This window comes from Paralichthys olivaceus, chromosome 7 (assembly GCF_024713975.1).
Source record: "Paralichthys olivaceus isolate ysfri-2021 chromosome 7, ASM2471397v2, whole genome shotgun sequence".
Taxonomy (NCBI): Eukaryota; Metazoa; Chordata; class Actinopteri; order Pleuronectiformes; family Paralichthyidae; genus Paralichthys; species Paralichthys olivaceus.
Window position 1 is genome coordinate 302,501 of NC_091099.1, and position 16,042 is coordinate 318,542.

Sequence of the window (16,042 nt, forward strand, 5' to 3'; positions counted from 1 at the left end):
GTCACGACCTTTGTCTGAACGCTGCTCAGATTCAGCTGAAACTGTCGGAGTCGTATTTGGATGTAAAGCGCCACCATGTGGACGTCACTGAAACGCCTCGTCCGGCTCATATGTGAAAAAATAAAATCTTCTCTCCTTCAGGTTCATGTGGTTATTGAGTGTGTGTCATTCAACATGTTTATCAATAAAGATTGAACGTTTCATGTTTGTGTCAGAGAATATCTGACGAATACAGACCTGAACATGTGACGATGTCACAGTGACCTTTGACCTTTAACTGATCATTAGCTACCCTTTAGCTAATAGGCAACCGTCCTTAGTGTGACCATGACAGGAGCAGAAACATCTGAGTGTAAACAGAGTTCAAGCAGAGGCTGTTTGAGGACGTGTCCTCCTGTGACCTCCGATCTCATCACTTCATCTTTGAACAGGATGTGACGTCACTGAGATCATGTTGAGAGAAGTTTCCTGTTTGGAACCAGACAAAGACGAGTCTCCTGGTGCTGCCGCTCCCTCGCTCACACTGAAGCTGTTTCTGTGTCCAACATCTGCACAGCTCCTGGATCAGCGAGGTCCTTCAAGTCCTTGTCCCTTCAAGGCAGCCGACTCGAGCTGCGCTGCTCCAGTCATGTGACACATGATCATGTGACACCTCATTCTCCACAATCATCTATTAGACACACCCACCTTATTAGGCAGCCTATTTAAGCAGAAAGAAATTTCCCATCAACCCCTTTGCTCACACTGCTGCTGCAGTATCACTACTGGGGGGGGGGAGGCGGTTACATCACATCTGTGTCATCATATCGGGGGAGTGACTGAGTCGGAGCCTAGACGCCAAACACAAACTACGTTCTTCTGCTGCAAGAAACATTTGAACGTGTTCTGAAAAAGGTTCTTTGTTCAGGTTCACTGTGTTCGTCAAAAAAGACTTGAATGATCAAAATGATCCGATTTATGTTTGTGATTAGTGACGAACAGAGTCAATGAAGAAAAGAAAGTGTGAAACGGTTTAAGACGTTCAGTGGAAACACACACACACACACACACACACACACAGTACTTGATCATGGGAACAGAATCACTTCATCACTATTTGTTTGGAACGAATGTGTCCGAGCTTTTAATCATAGAAACGTGTTGATGGGTATAAGCAAGAAAAAATGAAGTGATGGAAGGAGGGCGATGAGTTTGCTGCCCCCAGGTGTTCATGTGTGTTCCATGGTGTGTGACGTCATGGTGGAGGCAGGATGTCAGGTCCAGCTGACGGAGCAGAGCAGAAGCAGCTGAACTCAAACCCTCACACTCTTCTGTCACTGCAGCAGGTAACACTTCTTCTTCTGCTTCTCTTCATGTTGCTCTCGTCTGTAATGATTGACTCTGTTGTTTAACTTAAACTGAGACTCGAACATTAGAATCAAGTAGAAGAAATCACATTGTTAATGTTGTAAAAACCTTCAGCAATATTATTATATTCTATTTAACATGAACAATAAAATCAACAGTGATTGACATCTGAAATACGCGAATGAGAAAACCTGTTACTACTGTACATGAACTGTTTAGAGAACATTATTGTCTGTGTGCATCAGAATCAGCTGAATCTCACGTCTCTGCACCAGCGCCACCTAGTGGCCGGAGACATTAAGTGTTCAGGTCGTCCGTCCATCACATTGTTGTGAACACGATATCTCAGGAACAGCTCGAGGGAGTTTCTTCAAATTTGGTAGAAATGTTCACTTTGATTCAAAGATGAAATGATTAGAGTTCAGAGGTCAAAGGTCACAGTGAGCTCACGTCACAGTGAATGTGAATGTCTGAAGAGACCGAACCAGCCACACGACGCTGATTCTAGTTTAACTACGAAATGTGACGTCTGGTTTGTTGTGTTTTCTTTCTCTGTGCCTGACGTCTCCATGGTTACATCGTCATGATGCTGCAGTCTATCAATGGTCGTCGCTCTGTAGAAACAGGACGTCCTCAAGATTCCAGCTGTTCATATAGGTCGAGGTAAAACCATATAAAAGAAATCACACGTGTCATTATCTCAAGTAACAAAACAAACAGCTGTTCTAGTTTAAGATGAGTTTTTCAGCTCTGACTCTGTCCCCTGATTTAAACCTGATTCATCATCTGATTTAAATCTGTCTCCAGATTTTTTTATGTGACACGTCATCAGGTGATTAGTTTGGTTTATAACAAAATGAAATTTAAACATCATTAGTTTCATCATTATTCTGCAGTGACTGGACTGTTTGGTTCTAAATGTTCCAGATGAGACACGATGACAAAAACAGGAACATGAAAACATCTGTTGTTGTCCCGCAGAGCCGCTCGTCATGAGTCTGGACGAGGACGCTCGCTGGCTGGAGTGGGTCACCAGACAGTTCGAGAGCATCGCAGGAGACGACAAAGAAATCGACCTGGATGAGTTTAAAATGGCTCTGAAGGTCAAAGAGGTGAGTTTGACCTCTGACCTCTGGAGGCCTCGGGTTGATGTTTGACTTCCGACCTCTGCTCTGGTATCTGTCCACATGATGTCATGTGATCTCTGTGTGTGTGTGTGTGTGTGTGTGTGCACAGTCTTTCTTTGCCGAGCGTTTCTTCGCCTTGTTCGACTCGGACGGAAGCAGCTCCATCAGTCTGGACGAGCTGCTCAGAGCTCTGGACCTGCTCATCCACGGCAGCGAGACCGACAAACTCAAGTTCCTGTTTCAGGTTTACGACGTAGACGGTCAGTTCCTACACACACACACACACACACACACACACACACTCATACAGACTCATACACACACACACACACTCATACAGACTCATACACACACACACACACACACTCATACAGACTCATACACACACACACACATACACACACACACTCATACAGACTCATACACACACACACACACACTCATACAGACTCACACACACACACACACACACTCATACAGACTCACACACACACACACACACACACACACTCATACAGACTCATACACACACACACACACTCATACAAACTCACACACACACACACACACACACACTCATACAGACTCATACACACACACACACACACACACACACACACTCATACAGACTCATACACACACACACACACACACACACACTCATACAGACTCATACACACACAAACACACACACACACACACACACACTCATACAGACTCACACACACACACACACACACACACTCATACAGACTCATACACACACATTTTATATTACAAAAGATCCTTTCATCCTGGACCTTTGATGTAGTTTATATTCAATTTTCTGACCTCCCGAACTTTTTCTCCAGAATCCTCATGAACTCTGAATTGAACTAATCTAGAAGATCTGTTTGGAGATGAAGTCGTAAAGATTCATTGTTCCATTATTTTCTTTATATTAAAAAACTATGATGAGGTTTTTTTAGATTTTGTCAAAAGCTTTTTAGACGCAGTTGTGAAGTGAGGTCAGGGCCACGCCTCCATCTGAGAACCTGTTGATTCTGAGGTTTTATCTGAGTCACTTCCCAGAATGCTTTGTTTTAATGGTTTTAAACTTTCAGGTGCTTTCTGTTCTCAGGCAGCGGCTCCATCGACCCAGATGAGCTCAGAACAGTTCTGAAGTCGTGTCTGCGTGAGAGCGCCATCTCTCTGCCGGAGGAGAAACTGGACGACCTGACGCTGGCGCTGTTCGAGTCGGCCGATAAAGACAACAGCGGCGCCATCACCTTCGAAGAGCTGAAGGCTGAGCTGGAGACTTTTCCTGAGGTGATGGAGAATCTCACCATCAGGTCAGAAAACATGTATAAATATATATACAGTCATTGATCTGTGTGTATATGTATATATATATATATATATATATATACACACACATACCCTCCTCCTCCTCAGTGCTGCTAACTGGTTGAAACCTCCTGAGGTGGAACAGAAGAAGCGTCATACCCCTCGTTACCTGACGAGGGCGTACTGGCAGAACAACAGTCGGAAGCTGTTTTTTCTCTGCGTCTACGCCGGCCTCAGTCTGCTGCTGTTCGTCGGCGCCATGCTGCAGCACAGCCAGGGGGGGGCGTGGTTCATGGTTGCCAAAGGCTGCGGACAGTGTCTGAACTTCAACTGCACCTTCGTCATGGTATGACGTCATCAGCACTTCAGTACTCTATTACTATCTTTACATTACTTCTACAGTTACTCGTTACTTTACTTTAGTTCATAAAACTCTTCACAGTCTCAAACTGGCTGCGTATGAACCTGTGGTTTACTGAGAAGGAATCGAAATCAGATCACATCAAATCACATTCAACACATTCAATCAGATGAACTTACATGAGATAACATTAAATCTGTTATTGATTATACGTTAACAGTTATTTGTTAGTGATTATCGGTTATTGATGAGTGTGCAGGTGCTGATGCTGCGTCGCTGTTTAACGTGGCTGAGGGCCACCTGGGTGTTGAGGGTTCTTCCTCTGGACCAGAACATCTTACTGCATCAGATCGTGGGTTACGCCATCCTCTGCTACACGCTGGTTCACACCACCGCACACGTCTTCAACTTCGGTACCAACACAACACAGCTTTATTTTTACATTCACACCTTCATTTACATGTTTAATTACATGTTAACTACATGTTAATTACATGTTTAAATACATGTTAACTACATGTTTAACTACATGTTAATTACATGTTAATTACATGTTTAACTACATGTTTAAATACATGTTAACTACATGTTAACCACATTTAAATTACATGTTAATTACATGTTTAACTACATGTTAACCACATTTAAATTACATGTTAACTACATGTTAATTACATGTTAATTACATGTTTAAATACATGTTAACCACATTTAAATTACATGTTAACTACATGTTAACCACATTTAAATTACGTGTTAACTACATGTTAATTACATGTTAATTACATGTTTAAATACATGTTAACCACATTTAAATTACATGTTAACTACATGTTAATTACATGTTTAACTACATGTTAACCACATTTAAATTACATGTTAACTACATGTTAATTACATGTTAATTACATGTTAATTACATGTTTAACTACATGTTAATTACATGTTAATTACATGTTTAACTACATGTTTAAATACATGTTAACTACATGTTAATTACATGTTAATTACATGTTTAACTACATGTTAACTACATGTTAACTACATGTTAATTACATGTTAATTACATGTTTAACTACATGTTTAAATACATGTTAACTACATGTTAACCACATTTAAATTACATGTTAACTACATGTTAATTACATGTTTAATTACATGTTAACCACATGTTATTACATGTTAACTACATGTTTAACTTCATGTTAATTACATGTTAACTACATGTTAACCACATGTTAATTACATGTTAATTACATGTTTAACTACATGTTAACCACATTTAATTTACATGTTTAACTACATGTTAATTACATGTTAACTACATGTTTAACTACACGTTAACTACATGTTAATGACCTGTTTAACTACATGACATGTTAATTACATGTTAATTGCATGTTAATTACATGTTAACTACATGTTAATGACCTGTTTAACTACATGACGTGTTAATTACATGTTAATTACATGTTTAACTACATGTTAACCACATTTAATTTACATGTTTAACTACATGTTTAACTACATTTTAACTACACGTTAACTACATGTTAATGACCTGTTTAACTACATGACATGTTAATTACATGTTAATTGCATGTTAATTACATGTTAACTACATGTTACTGACCTGTTTAACTACATGACATGTTAACTACATGTTACTGACCTGTTTAACTACATGACATGTTAACTACATGTTACTGACCTGTTTAACTACATGACATGTTAATTACATGTGTATTACATGTTTAACTACATGTAAACCACATTTAGATTACATGTTTAACTACATGTTAACTACATGTTAATGACCTGTTTAACTACATGACATGTTAATTACATGTTAACTACATGTTAATTACATGTTTAACTACATGTTTAAATACATGTTAACTACATGTTAACCACATTTAAATTACATGTTAACTACATGTTAACTACATGTTAATTACATGTTAACTACATGTTAATTACATGTTAATTACATGTTTAAATACATGTTAACTACATGTTAATTACATGTTAATTACATGTTTAACTACATGTTTAAATACATGTTAACCACATTTAAATTACATGTTAACTACATGTTAATTACATGTTTAACTACATGTTAACCACATGTTATTACATGTTAACTACATGTTTAACTTCATGTTAACTACATGTTAATTACATGTTAACCACATGTTAATTACATGTTTAACTACATGTTAAACACATTTAAATTACATGTTTAACTACATGTTAATTACATGTTAACTACATGTTAACTACATGTTAATGACCTGTTTAACTACATGACGTGTTAATTACATGTTAATTGCATGTTAATTACATGTTAACTACATGTTACTGACCTGTTTAACTACATGTCAATTACATGTTTAACTACATGTAAACCACATTTAGATTACATGTTTAACTACATGTTACTGACCTGTTTAACTACATGTCAATTACATGTTTAACTACATGACATGTTAATTACATGTTAATTACATGTTTAACTACATGTTTAACTACATGTTTAAATACATGTTAACTACATGTTAACCACATTTAAATTACATGTTAACTACATGTTAATTACATGTTTAACTACATGTTAACCACATGTTATTACATGTTAACTACATGTTTAACTTCATGTTAACTACATGTTAACCACATGTTAATTACATGTTAATTACATGTTTAACTACATGTTAAACACATTTAAATTACATGTTTAACTACATGTTAATTACATGTTAACTACATGTTTAACTACATGTTAACTACATGTTAATGACCTGTTTAACTACATGACATGCTAATTACATGTTAACTACATGTAAACCACATGTTAATTACATGTTTAACTACATGTTAACTACACGTTAACTACATGTTAACCACATGTTAATTACATGTTAATAACATGTTAACTACATGTTAATGACCTGTTTAACTACATGACATGTTAATTACATGTTAAGTACATGTTAATGACCTGTTTTACTACATGACATGTTAATTACATGTCAATTACATGTTTAACTACATGTAAACCACATTTAAATGACATGTTAATTACATGTTAATTACATGTTTAACTACATGTTAACCACATTTAAATTACATGTTAATAACATGTTAACTACATGACATGTTAATTGCATGTTTAACTACATGTTAACTACATGTTAATGACCTGTTTAACTACATAACATGTCAACTACATGTTTAACTACATTTTAACTACATGTTAACTACATGTTAATGACCTGTTTAACTACATGACATGTTAATTGCATGTTAATTACATGCTAACTACATGTTACTGACCTGTTTAACTACATGACATGTTAATTACATGTCAATTACATGTTTAACTACATGTAAACCACATTTAGATTACATGTTTAACTACATGTTAACTACATGTTTAACTTCATGTTAACTACATGTTAATTACATGTTAACTACATGTTAACTACATGTTTAACTTCATGTTAACTACATGTTAATTACATGTTAACTACATGTTTAACTACATGTGAAACACATGTTAATTACATGTTAACTACATGTTAATGACCTGTTTAACTACATGACATGTTAATTACATGTTAACTACATGTTACTGCCCTGTTTAACTACATGTTAACCACATTTAAATTACATGTTAACTACATGTTAACCACATGTTAACTACATGTTAATGACCTGTTTAACTACATGACATGTTAATTACTTGTCAATTACATGTTTAACTACATGTAAACCACATTTAAATTACATGTTTAACTACATGTTAATTACATGTTTAACTACATGTTAACCACATGTTAATTACATGTTAACTACATGTTACTGCCCTGTTTAACTACATGTTAACCACATTTAAATTACATGTTAACTACATGTTAACCACATGTTAACTACATGTTAATGACCTGTTTAACTACATGACATGTTAATTACTTGTCAATTACATGTTTAACTACATGTAAACCACATTTAAATTACATGTTTAACTACATGTTAATTACATGTTTAACTACATGTTAACCACATGTTAATTACATGTTAACCACATGTTAACTACATGTTAACTACATGTTAATGACCTGTTTAACTACATGACATGTTAATTACATGTTAACTACATGTTAATGACCTGTTTAACTACATGACATGTTAATTACACGTCAATTACATGTTTAACTACATGTAAACCACATTTAAATTACATGTTTAACTACATGTTAATTACATGTTTAACTACACGTTAACTACATTTTAACTACACGTTAACTACATGTTAACCACATGTTAACTACATGTTTAACTACATGTTAACTACATGTTTAACTACATGTTAACTACATGTTAATGACCTGTTTAACTACATGACATGTTAATTACATGTTAACTACATGTTAATGACCTGTTTAACTACATGACATGTTAATTACATGTCAATTACATGTTTAACTACATTTAAACCACATTTAAATTACACGTTTAACTACATTTAATTACATGTTTAACTACATGTTTAACTACATGTTAATTACATGTTTAACTACATGACATGTTAATTACATGTTAACTACATGTTAATGACCTGTTTAACTACATGACATGTTAATTACATGTCAATTACATGTTTAACTACATGTAAACCACATTTAAATTACATGTTTAATTACATGTTAATTACATGTTTAACTACATGTTAACCACATTTAAATTACATGTTAATAACATGTTAACTACATGTTTAACTACATGTAAACCACATTTAAATAACATGTTTAACTACATGTTAATTAAATGTGTAACTACATGTTAATTACATGTTTAACTACATGTTAACTACATGTTTAACTACATGTAAACCACATTTAAATAACATGTTTAACTACATGTTAATTAAATGTGTAACTACATGTTAATTACATGTTTAACTACATGTTAACTACATGTTAAACTACATGTTAATGACCTGTTTAACTACATGACATGCTAATTACATGTTAACTACATGTAAACCACATGTTAATTACATGTTTAATTACATGTCAACTACACGTTAACTACATGTTAACCACATGTTAATTACATGTTAATTACATGTTAACTACATGTTAATGAGCTGTTTAACTACATGACATGTTAATTACATGTTAAGTACATGTTAATGACCTGTTTAACTACATGACATGTTAATTACATGTTTAACTACATGTAAACCACATTTAAATTACATGTTTAATTACATGTTTAACTACATGTTAACCACATTTAAATTACATGTTAACTACATGTTTAACTACATGACATGTTCATTACATGTTTAACTACATGTTAACTACATGTTAATGACCTGTTTAACTACATGACATGTTAACTACATGTTAACTACATGTTAATGACCTGTTTAACTACATGACATGTTAACTACATGTTTAACTACATGTTAACTACATGCTAACTACATGCTAACTACATGATAATGACCTGTTTAACTACATGACATGTTAATTACATGTTTAACTACATGCTAACTACATGCTAACTACATGTTAAACTACATGTTAACTACATGTTTGACCTTGTTCTTCTGGTCCTCTCTCAGTCCAGTTGTCTCAGAGCAGTGGCTTCAGTTTGTGGGAGTACCTGCTCACCACCCGGCCGGGGATCGGGTGGGTGAAGGGGACGGCCTCGGTGACCGGTGTGGTTCTACAGGTGGTGATCTGCCTCATGGTTCTCTGCTCCAGCACCTTCGTCCGACGCAGTGGACACTTTGAAGTAAGAACATGTGGTTTCTGAACATCAAAGAAGTTCAAAGTTCACGTCTTTATCACCAGAACGACAAAATATTATTAAATATTAGAATATTAGAACATTTGAAACTGTTAGAGATGAGATCTTCTTCTCTTCTTTTATAATCCTCCTCATCCTCGTCTCTGTTTTCTTCTCCTGCTTCCCTGAGATGATTTCAGAGTTGTGTTGTGTAGGAAACATGGTTTCCTGTATAGTCGATACTTGAACACGTGTGTGTGTCTGAGTCCTGATGTCTACAATAGAAATATCCATGAGCTGAAAAGTGGTTTTGCTGCAGGTCTTCTACTTGTCTCACCTGTCCTACGTGTGGGTGTGGTCTCTGCTCATGGTTCACTGTGAAAACTTCTGGAAGTGGTTTGTGGTCCCGGGTCTGGTTTTCTTGCTGGAGAAGATCGTGGGTCTCGCAGTGTCTCGTATGGGAGGTCTTCACATCGTGGAGGTCATCCTGCTGCCGTCCAAGGTGCCGAACACAAACCCCTTATTATTCATCACACTTCAGTCAGAGGTCACAGGTCAGAGGTCACAGGTCACAGGTCACAGGTCAGAGGTCACAGGTCACAGGTCACAGGTCACAGGTCACAGGTCAGAGGTCACAGGTCAGAGGTCACAGGTCAGAGGTCGACATCAGTTCAGAAAGATTCCAGATTTATTTAGAATATTTCTTTTTTTTAATTCCCATTGATGAATATTCATTTTATGAAATATATTATCATTAAATCAAAGGATGTACAGACGAGGTTCGTCCATTTCATAAAATGTTTTCTATGTTTTTATTTCTTATTTCACTTTCAGCACCTTTTACATTTATTCATTATCTCTACAAATATTTATATATATTTAAAGAAACTTTGTTTCCTCTGTTGATCAATGTGTGTGTGTGTGTGTGTGTCTGTGTGTGTCTGTGTGCAGGTGACTCACTTGGTTATCAAACGTCCTCAGTTCTTTCATTTCAAACCTGGAGATTACATCTACATCAACATTCCCGTCATCGCCAAGTACGAGTGGCATCCGTTCACCATCAGCAGCGCTCCAGAGCAGTCCGGTACGTCCTCAACCAATCAGACGTAGGGGGCGGAGTCCGACTTCACACTCATGTTTCACAGACGACAACACAACAACACAATAACACAATAACACAACAACACAATAACACAGTAACACAGTAACACGATAACACAATAACACAGTAACACGATAACACAACAACACAATAACACAATAACACAACAACACAATAACACAATAACACAATAACACAACAACACAATAACACAGTAACACAATAACACAATAACACAATAACACAGTAACACAATAACACAGTAACACAATAACACAATAACACAGTAACACGATAACACAACAATACGACAACACAACAACACAATAACACAATGACACAACAACAAGGTAACACAACAACACGATAACACAACAACACGATAACACAGTAACACAACAATACGACAACACAACAACACAATAACACAATAATACAACAACACAATAACACAGTAACACGATAACACAACAACAAAGTAACACAACAACACGATAACACAACAACACGATAACACAGTAACACAACAATGCCATGACACCTTGTCACTCATGGAGGTATGATGCTCGTGACCTTTGCCCTCAGACACTCTGTGGCTGCACATCCGTTCGATGGGTCAGTGGACAAACCGTCTGTACGAGCACTTCAGACGCCCGGAGAGTGAGACGCTCAGTCCCAAGAGGCTGGCGACGAGCCTGAGGAACCGCAGACAGCCGGGGGCCCAGGTCTGAACTGCTCCGACTGAGTCCCTGTGGCCCCGTCACACCTGCTCACACACCTGCTCACACACCTGCTCACACACCTGCTCACACACCTGCTCACACATCTGCTCACACACCTGCTCACACATCTGCTCACACACCTGCTCACACACCTGCTCACACATCTGCTCACACACCTGCTCACACACCTGCTCACACACCTGCTCTCTCTGCAGGACGACTTGTTCAGCTCCACAGACTGGAACCAAGCTGTGGCGTCTAATGAGGACGAAGCCATCGAGCTGACCATGTACCGACAGAACGGCTCCCGGGCCGCCGGGGCCCCCGTGTCGCTCTCTGCGGCTCAGGGGCCGACGGGGTCTCTTCCAGACGAGCTTGGGCCGGCGGAGAGAGGAGAGGCCCCTCCCCTCAGAGAAGTAACAGTTGATCAGTTTTCGAACGATCGTCACTTCTGCATTCGACCTGAACTCAGCTGCTTCTCTCCTCAATCTGCAGATTTCTGCCAAGTTTGGTGAAAATCACCGGTTCTGCAACATCAAGGTACGAACATGTTCACTCTGCTGACACCTAGTGGTAGGACCAGAGAAGGACACTGTTGACAGCAGGTGATCAGACTGTAAATCTGTCACGTATCAGATTTCTGACACAGGAACGGAGAGGCGGAGCCCTCGTGACACACTGACCTTCAGGCCAAAGAGAAGAAACATTAATAAAAGTAACTGTGATGAGGACGATGATGTAGAACACCTGTGCTCAGAAACATGTGTGTCTTCTCTGTGTCAGTGTTATGTAGATGGACCGTATGGGACTCCCACCAGACAGATCTTTGCCTCTGAGCACGCCATCTTGATCGGCGCCGGTATCGGCATCACACCCTTCGCCTCCATCCTGCAGAGCATCATGTACCGGTGAGAGGCTCCTCCTCCTGTCACACTGGTCACTTCCTGCAGCATCTCTTTCTTTGAGACGCAGCTGAACGTAGCTCGACCGTAATCCTGGTGCGGAGCAGGCTCGCTCTAGTATAAGTTACCACGGTGACTGAGCAGGACTTCTTTTAGGCCATGAACAGATCTCTCACTTAAATAAACCAGGAGAAGTGTTAACCCCCAGATGTTATTTAATCTGTTTACACCGACACATGCATGGTCAGTGTACGACAGGAGTCATGTGATATGTGCCAGAGGTCCGAGTAGACAAACACATCTGAAGAAGAAACGAACGAACGGTTGAATGATGCTCACGTGTCACCTGATCACGACCTGGGGGTGTGTTTGTTTGATGCAGATACCGACGCAGGAAGCAGAACTGTCCCAACTGTAACTACTCGTGGTGTGAAAACATTAAGGACAGCGACATGAAGCTACGCAAAGTAAGAAAACCACGCACACGAGTCATGTGGTGTGTAACATGTGGATCAGTCTGATGAGTCTGTGTGGATCCTGCAGGTCGACTTCATCTGGATCAACAGAGACCAGAAGTCGTTTGAATGGTTTGTTAGTTTACTGACCAAACTGGAGATGGACCAGGCCGACGAGGAGCCGGAAGGTGAGCGAGAGACATAAGACAGCACAGAGAGAGAGAGAGAGAGAGAGAGAGAATCATTCCTGTGTCCTTACAGGACGATTCCTGGAGATGCACATGTACATGACGTCAGCGCTCAGTAAGAATGACATGAAGGCCATCGGCCTGCAGATGGCGCTGGACCTCCTGGCTAAGAAGGAGAAGAGAGACTCCATCACTGGGCTGAGGACCAGAACCCAACCTGGGAGACCTGAGTGGGGGAAGGTGAGCGGAGTCACATCAAGACACTGAATTATTCAAGTGTTTGAACACGTCTGACACCACGATCAGTGATAAAACATCAGGATTCATTCAGGATGTGTTCATCAGTTCCCTTCCAATCAGCAGAGCAGCAGGACACGAGCAGTGAGCGGCTCTTACACCATCATTACCCTGAAAACAGTTTGAGAGAAATAAAAGAGGAAGTCTTCTGCTCATCGTCACACATGACGACTTTAATGTTGAGATTTCCGCTGATGAGTGACGACGTTGATCTGTGACCTGTTGAGAAACACTTTGTGTTTCAGGTGTTTCAGAAAGTGTCCGAGGAGAACAAGGGGAAGGTCCACGTGTTTTACTGCGGCTCTCCGTCTCTGGCTAAAGTCATCAAGGCTCAGTGTGAACACTTCAGCTTCAAGTTCTACAAGGAGAACTTCTGAGTGTGTGTGTGTGTGTGTGTGTGTGTGTGTGTGTGTGTGTGTCTGTGTGTGTGTCTGTGTGTGTGTGTGTGTCTGTGTGTTTGTGTCTGTGTGTGTGTGTGTGTGTGTGTGTGTGTGTCTGTGTGTGTATCTGTGTGGTTGTGTTTGTGTGTCTGTGTCTGTGTGGTTGTGTGTCTGTGTGTATCTGTGTGGTTGTGTTTGTGTGTCTGTGTCTGTGTGGTTGTGTGTCTGTGTGTGTCTGTGTGGTTGTGTGTCTGTCTGTGTGGTTGTGTGTCTGTGTGTGTCTGTATCTGTGTGGTTGTGTGTCTGTGTGGTTGTGTGTCTGTGTGTGTCTGTCTGTGTGGTTGTGTGTCTGTGTGTATCTGTGTGGTTGTGTGTCTGTGTCTGTGTGGTTGTGTGTCTGTGTGTGTGTGTGTATCTGTGTGTCTGTCTGTGTGGTTGTGTGTCTGTGTGTCTGTGTGTGTCTGTGTGGTTGTGTGTCCTCATTAAAGAACCTCTGCTCTCACTCTTCTCAGAATCACGTTCAGTTTCTTTCTCAAAGTTTTGAACCAAGTGTTTGAAGAGTTCTCGGGCGATGAGCTCATCAGAGCAGAGAACCAGAGGATTCACAGTTTCCATGGTGACAGTGTGTGAGTGACGTTCTGCTGCGGTCGTGTCTGAGGAACCAGACTCTCTTTAGAACATCTGTCTCCAGAACCTGCTGCTGCTCCGTGGATTCCATCCCGTGTGCTCGTCCCTCTCAGGGTAACTGGTCGAGCTGAGCTGACGCCTGAAAAGGGAAGAAGAACAAAGTGTTCAACAGAAGGAAGAGACACAAAATAAAAGTCGATGAGATCAACTCAGTTCCAGCAACATTCAAGTGATGATGATGAAAGTGATTGAAAGTTTATATCAATATATTTTATATACTCACACACACACTGTCTAATGACGCTCTGCTGGATGTGTCCTCCACAGTTTCTTAAGTTCAGGGACAATGACTCTGAGGTCGTCCTGTCCTCAGCTGCTCTGCTGCTGCGTCTCGTTCGGATCTGTGGAAAAACGTCGGACTGTTTGAAATCTTGAGCTGTTTGACACAATCCTCAGCTTTGAGTGAAGAATGTTGTTCAGTCCTGTTTATTTGCAGATTTTTTTAAATGTGTGCATGTTTCTGTATCGTCTCATAGAGCAGAGCTCCCTCCACTGTCTGGGGCACAATGCTGCAGAGCTGCTCCTCTCAGCTCCTGTTCTGCTCAATCTTACATCTCACTTTTTAATGGCCTCGCATCCAAACACCTCCAGACTTGTGGAGCGGCTCCGTCTCCTCTCGACCACAGACCGGTGGGTGGAGGCTGCTGGTCACTGGGTCTTTCAGGTGTCGATCCCAGACAGACTCAGACTCCAGCTTCTTTTAAATCCATCTTTTTATGAAAGCTTTTCTGAATCATGTGGTTCAGTATTTAGCTTCTAAATGTATTACACCGACAAGTTGTTCTCCTCCAGCGGAAGCTGTGTTCCATCTGTGTTTGTTTGATTTCCAGTAAACTTGCTGACGGTGTATTATGGCTCAGTAGATTTTATTTGTATCTCTTGTATCGTGAGATTAAGTGTTTTAATATTTTCACTGATTTCTCAGAGATGTATGATGTGTATGAGTTGAAGGGACTCAATGATTCAATGATGTCATTTCTGTTCTCATGTTCCATTGTTTGACTCGTGTAAGTACTTTACATTTATTATTATAATTATTATTGGAATTATTTAAACATACAGACCTGTGATAGTACTTGATTCAAAGTTTTACTTTGTAGTACTTTGTTCTCGTTAATAAAAATATTTTAAAGTCCGGTTAATAACATCAATTATTTACAGGGTTTCCAATCGATGCACGAGTTTCCTCTTGCTGGTGAAATGTAAATAGTTTCCCAGTTGAATAAAAATCTAAAATAATGAATCCACAGTTTTAAAACATGATCTTTATTGTGTTGTTCGTCGTGACGTCATAATGTACGTCTGTTCTGCTGTTTCGTCAGAGCAGGTTCGATGAGCTCTGATCG

General features: G+C 39.0%; 2 protein-coding genes across 3 annotated transcripts in view; both read left to right on the plus strand.

Moving 5' to 3' along the window:
• The window catches only part of rpgrip1l (RPGRIP1 like), a 13,766-nt gene extending 13,626 nt beyond the window's left edge, over positions 1-140 (plus strand). For both annotated transcript variants that reach the window (XM_069528747.1, XM_069528748.1), the window contains exon 25: positions 1-140. This exon is cut by the window's left edge and continues 279 nt beyond it. The gene's annotated coding sequence lies outside the window, so the exon portion shown is untranslated.
• A 1,444-nt stretch (positions 141-1,584) lies between these two features.
• nox5 (NADPH oxidase, EF-hand calcium binding domain 5) lies at positions 1,585-16,039 on the plus strand. Its single transcript, XM_069529085.1, has 16 exons — positions 1,585-2,459; positions 2,584-2,734; positions 3,595-3,805; positions 3,909-4,146; positions 4,421-4,574; positions 9,797-9,969; positions 10,283-10,465; positions 10,915-11,047; positions 11,651-11,790; positions 12,003-12,203; positions 12,283-12,327; positions 12,571-12,695; positions 13,072-13,156; positions 13,233-13,332; positions 13,406-13,572; positions 13,875-16,039. Exons 1-16 carry the CDS (start codon positions 2,340-2,342, stop codon positions 14,004-14,006), a joined length of 2,358 nt encoding a protein of 785 aa, XP_069385186.1. The 5' UTR covers positions 1,585-2,339; the 3' UTR covers positions 14,007-16,039.
• Positions 16,040-16,042: the final 3 nt, after the last annotated feature.

Excerpts from the sequence above, each read along its gene's own strand:
- nox5 (XM_069529085.1), top strand. The coding sequence starts at position 2,340 with ATGAGTCTGGACGAGGACGCTCGCTGGCTGGAGTGGGTCACCAGACAG. Across the intron at positions 2,460-2,583 it reads TGGCTCTGAAGGTCAAAGAG|TCTTTCTTTGCCGAGCGTTT; the intron begins GTGAGTTTGACC and ends GTGTGTGCACAG. Across the intron at positions 2,735-3,594 it reads TCAGGTTTACGACGTAGACG|GCAGCGGCTCCATCGACCCA; the intron begins GTCAGTTCCTAC and ends TTCTGTTCTCAG.